At 42.4% G+C, this 13,044-nt stretch overlaps 1 protein-coding gene across 4 annotated transcripts in view; it reads left to right on the top strand.

Annotated features, from left to right (window-relative positions):
* The window catches only part of kif21b (kinesin family member 21B), a 63,019-nt gene that overhangs the window by 23,545 nt on the left and 26,430 nt on the right, over window positions 1–13,044 (top strand). For 2 of the 4 annotated variants that reach the window (XM_034134979.1, XM_034134976.1), the window contains exons 2-18: window positions 575–797; window positions 1,421–1,603; window positions 2,485–2,634; window positions 3,961–4,095; window positions 4,259–4,441; window positions 5,066–5,181; window positions 5,530–5,725; window positions 7,226–7,415; window positions 7,527–7,590; window positions 7,983–8,213; window positions 9,016–9,148; window positions 9,236–9,374; window positions 10,217–10,405; window positions 10,517–10,824; window positions 11,679–11,995; window positions 12,535–12,718; window positions 12,807–13,010. In XM_034134979.1, the coding sequence (XP_033990870.1) occupies window positions 575–797; window positions 1,421–1,603; window positions 2,485–2,634; window positions 3,961–4,095; window positions 4,259–4,441; window positions 5,066–5,181; window positions 5,530–5,725; window positions 7,226–7,415; window positions 7,527–7,590; window positions 7,983–8,213; window positions 9,016–9,148; window positions 9,236–9,374; window positions 10,217–10,405; window positions 10,517–10,824; window positions 11,679–11,995; window positions 12,535–12,718; window positions 12,807–13,010 (3,145 nt within the window). The remainder of the gene's footprint in view (window positions 1–574; window positions 798–1,420; window positions 1,604–2,484; window positions 2,635–3,960; window positions 4,096–4,258; window positions 4,442–5,065; window positions 5,182–5,529; window positions 5,726–7,225; window positions 7,416–7,526; window positions 7,591–7,982; window positions 8,214–9,015; window positions 9,149–9,235; window positions 9,375–10,216; window positions 10,406–10,516; window positions 10,825–11,678; window positions 11,996–12,534; window positions 12,719–12,806; window positions 13,011–13,044) is intronic. The other 2 variants (XM_034134977.1, XM_034134978.1) reach the window with 2 other exon arrangements.

Genomic DNA, 13,044 nt, shown 5'->3' with positions numbered 1-13,044 from the left:
TGGAGTATTAAATATAATATCTCTGGCCCGACTGCATTAATAATTATGTTCATTGGAAATCAAACATGGTATAGAAGTATATACAGTATAGAAATAGTAGAAGGCTAAATTGTTGGAGTTCACTTTTATGAAACTGGTATAATTACTTCAACAAAAATTGGATTTACAACAATCACAGTATATCCTAATAGCACAGTAGATCCATTGTGAAATAAAAGTTTAAAATGTCGATAAGGTCATTATCCTAAGGGCAGACGACTGTTTTAATATCTACTTTAATGAAGCATAGGGTGTTTTTGAGTTCAAATTTCTTAAATAGATTATTATTTCACAGAACTGGCTGTCATGTGTATGTTTTCCATTATCACTCTTGAAATATAGTTTTCTACTTGGAATGGTCGTAATGTCAAAGCAGAGCCTGTCTACCCAGTGAATCAGAATGTCATGCTTAATCTGCACAGTGCATAAAAACATGATAATCACAATCAGTGACACCTATTTGACTAAATGTATGACGGTAAAGAACTGTGCCCCATTCATTGACGGTCTCTCTTCTTTTCCTATCTCCTTTCAGGATTCGTCCTCAGATGGCAAAGGAGAAGATCGAGGGCTGCCATGTTTGCACGCTGGTCACGCCTGGAGAACCCCAAGTCCTCCTGGGTAAAGATAAGGCCTTCACCTACGACTTTGTGCTCGACATCGACTCAGAGCAACAGGAGATCTACCAGGCCTGTGTTTACAAGCTCATCGAGGGCTGCTTCGAGGGCTACAACGCCACTGTGTTCGCTTACGGGCAGGTAAGACTCTGAGGCTTGGACTTTGATCTTAGGGATTTTTGTTGTAAATTGAGTTGCAAAGAAATACATTTTTGTGGTTATTTATTGTTATGAATTTAGGTTTTAATAAGCAAGAAGTAAAAAAAAATGGCATTTGAGCACAGTTCGTCTTAGTGGCCATTAGCCAGCTGGTGGGACACAAAGGGAAATATTTGCATGTATTGACATGCAAGGGTGGCCGGCCTGTCTCCCAAAACAAAGCACAGCAAAGCTCCAATTACAACACACACAAAAGGAGTGGGACTTCAATATCTACAGCAATATTAATGCACTGAATCCCATATATATATATATATATATACAATCTTTATGCACTGTATACATTATTTTGCAAACCTTTATTGGTTAGACATCTATGTGTCTAACCCTTATTAATTGGCAATGCTCACCATTATAACCCCAGACTAATGTCCTAGGTAGAACTTGGTTGGTTAAATAAAAACACCTAAGCCCTAACCCTTACAGTTGGTTGAAGTTGAATTATTTGTCAATATAAACAGGTTAATTTAAATAAATGTAGCGTTCAAGGTGTCTGGAGTACTTAATAAATGGGATCTCATTGGAGTTAATACATTGTGTTTCAGACGGGTTCGGGGAAGACATACACCATGGGGACGGGCTTCGATGTGAGCCTGGGCCAGAAGGAGCAGGGCATCATCACGCGGGCCGTTCACCATCTGTTTGAGGGAATCAGGATCCGGAGGCAGCGCGCACAGGAGGCCGGCAGCCAGCCGCCGGAGTTTAAAGTCAGCGCCCAGTTCCTAGAGGTAGGCCACACACACCCACACTGTAAAACATACTTGCTTGGTCACACATGTTAACAGTATTGATGCCCTTGTTTGCAAATGTGCATACGATGGACATTGGTCCACATTAACTCTAACCAGATGGGACAAAACAGGGAGACGAGAGGATCAGACCCCCTCTTCTATAAACAGGAAGTGACAACCCAATGACAGATGGGCAGGACTGTCTGCCTGTGCTTTTGTTAGTCCTGATTAATGTTGGCCATTACCTCTGACATTATTCCTCATCACTGTGGGCTGTAGGGGGGTTAAGAGCGGAGGATAAGAGCGAGGGAGGGATGCCTGTGTGGGAGTAATAAGATAATATGTCAAGTCATCATATCCTCCACAGGTTTCTGTCGGGCAAATGTTGTCTCGGTGGGAAACTGATTGTGTCTTATTCCTTTTAATACCCTTTCTGTTATAATAATTTAAATATACATTATCATTAGAACATCTACCTTTCTCTTCCTGTCTGTGCTCTCTGTTGGTAGTGTGTTTTTTGCTAATCCTCAGGTCACAAGGTTATCTTTGAATGTAAACAGGTGTGCATGTGTGTGTGTGTGTGAGTGTTTGTGTGTTTGTGTGTGTGTGTTTGTGTTAAGCAGTGGGGGGGACAGCTGAGCTTTCAGCTGACCTCTGTGGCCCTTGCCCTCTTTGGTTTCTGAGAGGTCAATCTTTTGACCTGTGTGTAAATAAGAAACACAGCTGTGAGAAAAGGAGAGGCGATGAGGAGAATGTTGACACTTTCTCATGAAATCATTATGTTTAATGGTTATGTTATGATTAATCAGAACATTGCCATAGCCTTATTTGTGTATAAATGGTATAATATTGTGTGTTGTGGCTTCTGTTTATTGCAGTTGTACAATGAAGAGGTGCTGGACCTGTTTGACGGAGGCAGAGATCCCGAAAGTCGGAACAGGAAGTCCGCCATTAAGATCCATGAAGACGCCAGCGGCAGCATCTACACCTCCGGAGTCACGTCCAGACTGGTGCACACAGAGGAGGAGGTTAGTGTGTGTGTGTGTGTATTTGTGTGTATTTGTGTGTGTGTATCCTCATGTCTAAATACAATCAGATATAATTTCACACATTTTAGGCTAAAGCTCAAACAGGTGCAGGCAAACATATTTGTTTTTATAAAATGGTAAACTTTAAGAGTTATGTATGTTCTGCTTCCCCAACATGTCTTCTTTCAGACCACTGTAAAGAAAATGACCAAAACACACTTAAATACCCTAGGACCAGGTGTTTATTTCTCTAGCTTTATGGAAAAAATGCTGGGTGCTGCAATAAGCTTTCTGTGATCATAAATAACTGATTTGCACTGCATTGCAAAGAGTTAACTGTGAAGATGTGAATAAATGCTGACTGTTTGAGGCAGATCGAGCTGCCAGAGATCTCTAGCACCCCGACATGAAGTCTGGCATGAACCAGCTGGTGGTCAGTCGTCAAAAACAAGAAACAGGTCGAGGATAATAAGGGAGGCCCAGCACTACCATGCTGCCTTTAGCCCCCATGAGGCTATGTTCTGTGAGCGATAGACCAGAGTATTCGAGGGTTGCTTTCTTGAGAAGTTGAGAGATATAAAGTGTGAGTTATATTTACTGAAAAGGGGAACAGATCATCAGTGACAGTGTGCAAGAAGGAGTATGTGATGGGGTCAAGAGGTCAGGATGAATGACTGTTAGCGGAGACGTGACAGAGAGGCTCACAGAGGTGGCAGGTAGAGATTAAGGAGGAAAGCTACAGCACTGTAAACGCTGTCTTAGACAACAAACTTATGGTATTATTCAATTTATGCTGAAAAGGTGCCGGAGTAGATAGAAATATGTGTTGTTTAATTGTATCCATCAATTGTTGTTAAATGGATGCAGAAAGAACAGGATAATAATGCTTGATCTGTGAGAGTTCATCCTCATTAAATTCCCCAAAAGACAACTGAGAGACAAGCAGAGACAGATGGGCTCTCCTGTGCATGGGAAGAGAGAAAATGTCTCTACAGGGGGAGGGAGGAGATGGAGTGTGGAGGTGATGGAGTGTGGGAAAAAGACAGACAGGTTGAGTGTAAAAAGGAGGCAAGGAGCGCTAATTGAAGGGAAACATATTGATGGTGGCAGCATTTTGAGTGGGTAGAAGTTGAAAGGTTCAAATAAAGAGTAAGACAATTGAAGTGAACCTAACAAATAGTTTCCCACCTCACTTAAATCAGCTTGGTGTAAAGTCAGAAATGAGCGAGTGATCAGTAATTGATATAGTCTCTTTCATCATAGATTTCTTTAGTTCAAAATAAAATTCCAAACCAAATGTCCTCCATATTTTCTTTGCTGCTATAGCTGCTGCAGTGCCTGAAGCTCGGCGCTCTGTCCCGCACCACGGCCAGCACCCAGATGAACGCCACAAGCTCTCGATCGCACGCCATCTTCACCATCTACCTCTGTCAGATGAGAGAGTGTCCGCCGGGTCTAACGGTGAGATACAGGGTTTTAGGGTAAAATGAAAGAATTAGCAAAACATTTATAAAAAACTATTAATTTAATATTACAGTAGCATTGAAGATGATAAAATAAATGATATTTTTTGTGTAAAACGCCCTCACTCATGAGCTCATTTCGAATGTTTTATGTCTGCTAGCAGAACGGAGGATCAGAGAACGGGGAGGTGAACGACGTGGACTCCGGCCCCATCACTCAGCCCGAGTTTGAGACGCTGATGGCCAAATTCCACTTTGTGGACCTAGCCGGCTCTGAGAGGCTGAAACGCACAGGAGCAACGGGAGAGAGAGCCCGCGAGGGAATCTCTATTAACTGTGGACTGGTGAGACAGAAAATCCTATAAAGTGTGTGTGTGTGTGTGTGTGTGTGTGTGTGTGTGTGTGTGTGTGTGTGTGTGTGTGTGTGTGTGTGTGTGTGTGTGTGTGTGTGTGTGTGTGTGTGTGTGTGTGTGTGTGTGTGTGTGTGTGTGTGATGTGTGTGTGGTGTGTGTGTGTGTGTGTGTGTGTGTGCTGTGTGTGTGTGTGTGTGTGTGTGTGTGTGTGTGTGTGTGTGTGTGTGTGTGTGTGTGTGTGATGTGTGTGTGTGTGTGTGTGTGTGTGGTGTGTGTGTGTGTGTGTGTGTGTGTGTGTGTTGTGTGTGTGTGTGTGTGTGTGTGTGTGTGTGTGTGTGTGTGTGTGTGTGTGTGTGTGTGTGTGTGTGTGTGTGTGTGTGTGTGTGTGTGTGTGTGTGTGTGTGTGTGTGTGTGTGTGTGTGTGTCAATTTGTAGAACGTGTGATAGGACACAAAGAGTTTGACAAAGCTTAGGTCAGCTTCTTTTACTCCCTGACTGTACTCAGATGTACAGATGATGTTGTTTCTTTGTGATTCATACATTTCAGTATATATAATCATTTATGAAACTAGTTTGTGATACATGTAAAGGATTTTGTTCTTGTTTGTGTTGTAGCTGGCCCTTGGAAATGTGATCAGTGCTTTAGGAGACCAGACTAAGAAGGGGGGACACGTCCCTTACCGAGACTCCAAACTCACTCGTCTGCTGCAGGACTCACTCGGCGGCAACAGGTACACACACACACAAATATACTGTGTATACAGAATAATAGTTAAAGTACAAATATATTGGAGAAAAATCCTCATCAAAAATCATATTTACGAATCATATAATTCTGAAATATAAGTTTAGGTTTGTGCTTCTGTAATGAACTAAGCCATTGGTGCTCTGTAGTCAATGAATCGAAGTTGGTTGGAAATGAACGTGAGTTATTGACAGAGTTTTTCTGAAGCTGCTATTGAGTTGTCAATGTTATGCCTGAGTATCTAAGGGGCTTTTGTTGTATTTATTCTCACAACAAGACATTTTTAACATTGCCATACTGTAAGTTGCCTTCTACATTTTTCTCCCATCACCAGTCGCACATTGATGATTGCCTGCGTCAGTCCGTCAGACCGGGACTTCATGGAGACACTGAACACACTGAAATACGCCAACCGTGCTCGAAACATCAAGAACAAGGTGGTGGTGAACCAGGACAAGACCAGCCAGCAGATCAGTGCCCTGCGAGCAGAGATCGCCCGGCTGCAGATGGAGCTGATGGAGTTCAAGGCGGTGAGAGATGGATGACGATAAGAAACGTTTATAAGACAGAAAACTTTGTGGGAGCGTTTGAATAATACAAAAAAAAGAATAAATACAAGGAGTAGCTCAGAGAAAAAAGATAAAAGGGGCCGAATGACAGAGATGCTGAATGAAGAGTAGCAGGTTGAAGAACAGGGCTGTCAGTGTGATGCAATGAGGCGGTAAGAGAGGGCTGACATGATGGATACAAATGTGAATAGTAATTGAGCAGAAAAAGAAAAAAGACAGCATTAATGGGAGTAAGTGAAGCTGGTATTGAAAGGCGAATAAGAAAAGCAGAGGCCATGTCTGCTGCAGCAGCTGTTTACTATCAAATTTAAGATATTTACTGGAACACACACATTCATTTATACCTTTACTACAGAGAATATGATGAAGATGAACCTGTGCAACATCAGCTTTTTCCAAACTAATGCAGAGATAAATTGATCATGTAGCTTAATGTGCCTGTGCTGACAAGCCCTGTCTAACATAGTTTACCTGATATAAACCAATATGCTGTGAGGAGACTGGAGAATGCTACTAGAAATTGTGACATGTAATAGGCCTGAAATTCAAAGAAAGTCTGCAAAATGTCACCGCTTTCTCATCAGCTTTGACCTCCGGGGCTAAAAGAAACAAACTAGGTTTTCAGTCTCTTATGCGATTAAGGGGGTTAATAGAAAGCCGTGAATGTGTGACTGCTGAGGGACTGCGAGCTGACCTCAGTGTGGTAATAAGGGATGAGAAGTGACTGGAGTCTGGAAGTAATGGAGTGTTGGATGGTGGATGTAATGATGTCTGCGAGCTGTGACTGGAGTACGAAGTCCCTCTCTGTTCCAACGGGATTTTTTTCAGTGTTCATCATTCATTTATTAGAATCTGTTTAGTTTTTCAGGTCCTGTTGTGTTCTCCTTAAAGGTCTCCTATTATGCAAAATCCACTTTTTCGCGTCTTTTACACATAAACATGTGTCCCCTCTGTGTAAAGAGATTCTGAAAGTTTCAGGAAAAAATATTTGCTCACTTTTTGTCCTGATACATTTATATAAAAACCTGTGTCTGAAAATGAGCTGATCAGATTTTGGCCACTTTATTATGTCATAACGATTTTTTGGCTTGTGTAACCATTAGCCAATAACCAACCAAGGTAACACCCCCCCACCTTATCACCTGGATCTCCTCCTAGAGCACCATTGTGTTCTTTTTAACCAAATATCTCAGAGGGGCGTGGGGAGTGGCTCCTTATTTTCATCTAAAGTAACAGACCCAGAATCAGCACTTTTGAAACAGGGCTGAAACAGAGGGGTTTATGGGATGCTACAATGCACGATCTGTTTGGTATTTCGAGCCAAACACTTCAGAGACATGTTTTGTATATATCTGAGATCTATAATATATTGATGAAAAACAGTATAATAGGGGACCTTTAAAATGGGTGTGGTTTTCGGTGTGATTGTTCTCCATGCTGACGGTTTTCTTCTCTGTGCAGGGGAAGCGTGTGGCGGGGGAGGACGGTTCAGAGGGCTACAGCGACCTGTGTCAGGAGAACGCCATGCTGCAGAGAGAGAGCGACACACTGCGCCTCAGGGTGAAGGCCATGCAGGAGACCATCGACCATCTCAACACCCGCGTCACACATCTGCTGACCAATGAGGTCAGCTCTCTGCTGACCAAGTCAGGTACGTGAGAAGGATGCCTGACTGCTTTGGATGATTTTACACCACATGTAAACCTTTTTCTTCTAAATTCAACATCTTCAATTTTGCTTTCCTTATGCTTTTGACTTTTAGGTGAGGGCACTGAGGAGATCGGGGCTCTGATCCACAAATACATCCGAGAGGTTGAAGAACTTAGGTAAGCTGCAAAATGAAAAATATTTTTAACCAGACTTATGAAGCTCTTGATTTTTAAAGAAATATTCAAATTTTTGGGGAAATATGCCTTCATACATCGTCCATCTTGCCACAACAAATGGAAGGAGTTCATGTTCAGTTGTATTTTCTGTATTGTAATTGTCTGTGTAGTGAAATATCATAGTTTCTCAACACATAACTTTATTTTGAAAAGCAGAAAATATGCAAAGGCAATAATTTGTTATTTATTTTTCAAAAAGTTTCAGGCTAAAAATCAGGATCAATGGCTTTATTGGTTTCAATGACTTCAGTTTGACTGTTTCCCCCCGTTCTTTAGAGAGAAATTCTGCATGACCAATTGTGTTTTCTCCCTCTCTCATCCTGCTCCGTCAGAACCAAGCTCCTTGAGAGCGAGGCCATGAACGAGTCGTTGCGACGGCACACGGCCCGACTCTCCACTCGCTCCCCGTTCACTTCCTCCACTCACAGCCCGGCCCCCGGCCACCCACCTGGATCCTCCCCTGCTCCTTTGTCCATGGAGGCTGAGCTGACAGACGTGTTACGACGGGCCAAAATGGACATCGAGAAGTTGAAGAAGAAAGAGAGGAGGCAGAGGAGAACGAGGTGAGGGAGGCATTTAAGATATTAAGACATAATTCCTAAAAAAAAAACGTTTTACAATTGAAACAAACGAGACACAAATAACAGATCAGGAAGCCTTCACAGACTTTCAGGAATCTCTTTTATCCTCATACATCCAAACACCACAGTTTAAAGTTTGAAAATGTAATTTATCATTAGTTCCTCTTAGCCCTTGTCAATGAACTTATGCATGGTTTAAAAGCCAAGCGGGCATGATGAGTACATTATTGTAGTCATACTCTCCTCATTGTTTTTCTCATCTAGCTTAAGAGCCACATCACAAGACGATTAGTGCTTTGGGAGGGCCAGCCTCTGAAAAGAATTGAGTTGCAGCCAGTGCTGAGTTGTACTGCTGGCTGGAAAAAAGTCTAATTCAGTCGGCCAGTGGGTCATGAGAGAAGAGCACACAGCCTCACAGGCTAATTGAGGTTCAACGGAATAGAGAGGGAGGAGGACGGGAATTTAGAGATGGGACGGGTGATAAGAGGCACGGCTGTAAAAAAAGGACCAAAGGGGAGAATCAAATTGGCAATAAAAGTTTAAGACTTAAGTGGCAATATGTGTGTATGATGAGCTGAGAAAGACATCAGCTAATGACATAAAATGTCACCTTGAGCAGATCACTTAATCAAAGCTTTAATGGTGGTTCCCTGAAAGAGTGGTGTAATGAAATGGAGAGATTGTCAACAAAAATAATTTCATGATGCAAAATGTATTGACAGATGATGCTATTTGTGTGTTTTCCTCATGTGGCCTAAACAACGATGATTTTCTCCTCAATTAGTCCCGAGTTGGAGAAAGGTATGAAGAAACGAGTCAAACTGCACACCCACGAGAATGGAGAGAATGGGCAGAGTGGGCATAACGGACAAAACGGACAAAATGGAGAGATCGATTCTGACGACAATTACGTCGAGGTAAGGGACTCGCGTTGGCGTTCGTACAAGTTCAAAAACAAAACAAATGGAACAAAGTCTGACGTATCTGTGTGTTTCTGTTTGCAGGATGTCATGTCTCCACTGCAGGAGGAGAGTGGGTGTGAAGAAGATGAGGGGGAGGATGAAGAGGAAGGCAGGGAGGAGGAGAACGGGTTTGACAGTGACGAGAGCCAGGTGGATTCAGACTCCGACTCTGAAGAGAAAGGTGTGTTTCATCCGCCGTAACAAAAGGAACAAACTTCTTCTCCCTTTTGTCTTCTGTTTTCAGCCATGGGAAATTCTGGATGTTTGTTGGTCAATATCTAACAAATATAATATGACATACCATGACATGTTTTACATACATTCATGGTGCCCAGAGGATGAATCACACATAACTTCTGTGATCCCTGAAGATGTTTCCAGACCTAATTTTCAGATGAATCGGTGCAAAGGTGTTGCACATAAAATGTTAATGCCTAGATCATGCCTCAGAATAACTCATGAGATCTTCTGACTTGTCCTCGAGTGCTATCAGCTTGTGTCGATACATTTTTTTAAATTGTTTATGAACACATACTTATACTACTACTAACTAATACTGATACAGACTTTTTTTTTTTAAATGTATCAGATACCCATCAACCTAAGGTGTATTTTGTATACGGTCTCTCTAAGAGCTGCTATTTCTGTTATGTGCAATGTCTTGTCTTTTATGCTGCTGCAAGGCAAAGAATTGAAGTACATCTTATCTTATCTTATCTTAGCACGCCCTTATACCAAATGTGTCCTATTCGACATTAACTTTATTCACTTTTGACAGTAAGGACAGTAAAAAAACTTCTCATGGTGTAGAGCTGAATTTGATTGTACAGTGTTATGGACAGTTTCTTAAAGAAATGCAACACATGAATCATGCAATATCTAATGTAATTAAGAATTAAGTCAAGACATTCATCTGGGCTGTTTTTCCCTGCTATTTATTTCATTACCCTCAAAATGTTTTTATTTGAACTTCTCATTTAGCTCTACTTTGTACCCCGCCTGATTTTCCTTTCCATCCTGCAGCCAACTTCCAGGCGGACCTGGCTGATCTGACCTGCGAGATCGAGATCAAACAGAAGCTGATAGACGAGCTGGAGAACAGCCAGCGGAGGCTGCTGATGCTGAAGCTGCAGTACGAGGAGAAGCTCATCCTCCTCCAGAACAAGATCAAAGACACTCAGCAGGAGAGGGACCGCGTACTGCAGAATCTCAGTGAGTTCATTCATCATAGCATTTTTTATTCACACAAAGTTGTGGAGTTTTTTTATCTTTAGAAAAAAGCATCCTGACAAAATCCATTAACATTTTTGCATGGCTACACAGTGTCCATGGAGAACTACACGGAGGAGAAGGCCAGCCGGGTCAAGCAGGAATACGAGAAACGTCTTAAGGAGATGAACCGAGACCTGCTGAAGCTGCAGGTGGCACAGAAAGAGCATGCTCGTCTCCTGAAAAACCAGAGCAGGTACGAACGGGAGCTGAAGAAACTCCAGACAGAGGTCAACGACATGAAGAAAGCCAAGGTGACGCTGATGAAGCAGATGAAGGAGGAGCAGCAGAGGAGGAGGATGGTGGAGGCGAAGAGGAACCGTGAGATCGCCCAACTGAAGAAGGAGCAGCGCAGACAAGAGGTCGGACTGCAGGCTGTGTTTGTTTAGGACTGATATATCCAACAAAATACTCTCTAAGTACTACCAGAGCTGCAATTACTATTTTTATAATCAATTAATTGTTTAAGTTAATTGGCAGAACATTTCGTTCTCAGAATCGCATCCTGCTTTTTCTCTGTTTTATACAGCCTATGATTAATGTATAAAACAGAGAAAAAACTAAATATGAATTCATTGATAAGAAAAATTATAATTTGTTGTAGCGCTAAACACTAAAATAATTTGAGATATTTAGCACATGCATCAACATATTTTCTTGGGTGCTCATCTCCCTCTAATTTCTAATACAGAAATATAATCATTAGGTCACTTGTGAGATAGGTGAGCAATGTTCTATATGAGTTTAATTAACATTTCAGCTGCTGTCCACATGGTCCAAATTCTAATTTCACGACTGTATTTAAAGAATGACTCATTCTGATAAGTTGGTGTGTATTGCTTGCATTGAGGTTCTCCTTCTGTTTGACAGGATGGCACTTTAAAATACTGATTAATTTATTATGTACATATTGCACACAGATTTTTTGGTTTGGCTTTCCTTTTTTTGAAGATAAGCATACACACCAAATGAAATCCCCTGTGTATTTATTTTCCCTGGAGGGGAGGGCTAATTAACAAGCATGGGAACATTTACACAGTCATCCAGTGTCTCATCATAATCCTTTTATTTCGGATTTCGTCCCTAAATCCTCTAATGATCAACACTTAGTAAGCCTGTTTTGCAAAACACAGTCAGCTCAGGAATCTAATTAACATTTGATGAAGTGTGAATACAAAAGTATTAAATAACTGTTTCCCTCCGATCTCTCCTTCAGTACCAGATCCGAGCGCTGGAGTCTCAGAAGCGGCAGCAGGAGCAGGTTCTGCGCAGGAAGACTCAGGAGGTGACGGCTCTGAGGCGCCTGGCCAAACCCATGTCAGACCGCGTGGCCGGGCGCGTGGCCCGCTGGAACCAGTCTCCCCAAATTTCGGACTCTGGAGCTGAATTATCGGCCAGCACCACAGCAAGCAGCTCTGAGCCTGACACCGGGAGGTCTGTGAGCGGGATGGTGAAACAATGGAACAACAAAAACAGCGTGATTGGATATCTGGCCGAGAGTGAGGGGAGCATGGACGGAACCAGAGTCATTGGGTAAGAAATGCCTATACTTTACTGGTGATGTGTTAACACTGTCTTTTTAGTGGATATTTTAATGATAATTGTTGGGATAAAATGCGAAAGGAGTAAATTGTACTGGAGCTGTACTTGACCTTATAAAGCATTTTATTGAGTGTCAGCTCATTGTCAAGCTCTAGGAGCATTTAGAAAGAGGGATATCTCCTCAGGTGGATGCAAACACACAACTCCTAATATACGTTTATGTCACTCTGTTAATGCTGGATGTGTAAATGAGCAACCGTTTGCTGAAAGGTTCCCCATATCAACTGAAAAGTGATGATAAGTAAGTGGCTTAAAATGTGTTTCCCATATGGCCCAAAATTGAATGAAAGGTCTCAATGAAAGTTATTATTGATTTCTTCCTTGTCAGATGACTAATGACTGATGTTTGTGATAGCCCTTTTACCTCCTTATCCTTTTTTCCTCTTGTAACTCTTACCTCTACTCAATTCTTTCCAATTGCATCAGTCAAATCTTATGTTTCTCCTCTCTTCTGTCTTGTCTCTTCCCAGCAGCAGGAAGAAGTTGCAGCGTAAGCCAGCAGGCCCTGGCAGCGCTGCAGCGGCGGGCAGAGTGAGCAGTTTCTCCAAGTCTGCCCGGCTGAAGTGGCAAACACTGGAGCGTCGCATTATGGACATCGTCATGCAGAGAATGACAATCTCTAACGTGGAAGCTGACATGGATCGCCTTATCAAGGTAGGAATGGCATTCAGATTTCTACTCTTGATTAAGGTCTGTTATAAGTACGGCTCTGACTTTCCTCTGTGTGTTTTTGATGAGTCAGAAGCGGGAGGAGCTGACGGTCCAGCAGGAATCACTCTCCCATAAGAGGGAGGTACTGATGGCAGACGGCGAGGGTCCAGAGGCAGAGGACCGCCTCCTCCTGGAAATTAACGAAGATATCGAGGTGCTGAACGCCAACATAGACTACATCAATGACAGCCTGTCTGACTGCCAGGCCACCATCGTACAGATAGAAGAGACCAAGGTACGAACACAGACAATCACACACATACACACAT

This window comes from Trematomus bernacchii, unplaced genomic scaffold, assembly GCF_902827165.1.
Source record: "Trematomus bernacchii unplaced genomic scaffold, fTreBer1.1, whole genome shotgun sequence".
In the NCBI taxonomy this organism is placed as follows: domain Eukaryota; kingdom Metazoa; phylum Chordata; class Actinopteri; order Perciformes; family Nototheniidae; genus Trematomus; species Trematomus bernacchii.
This window is presented reverse-complemented; position numbering and strand designations above follow the sequence as displayed.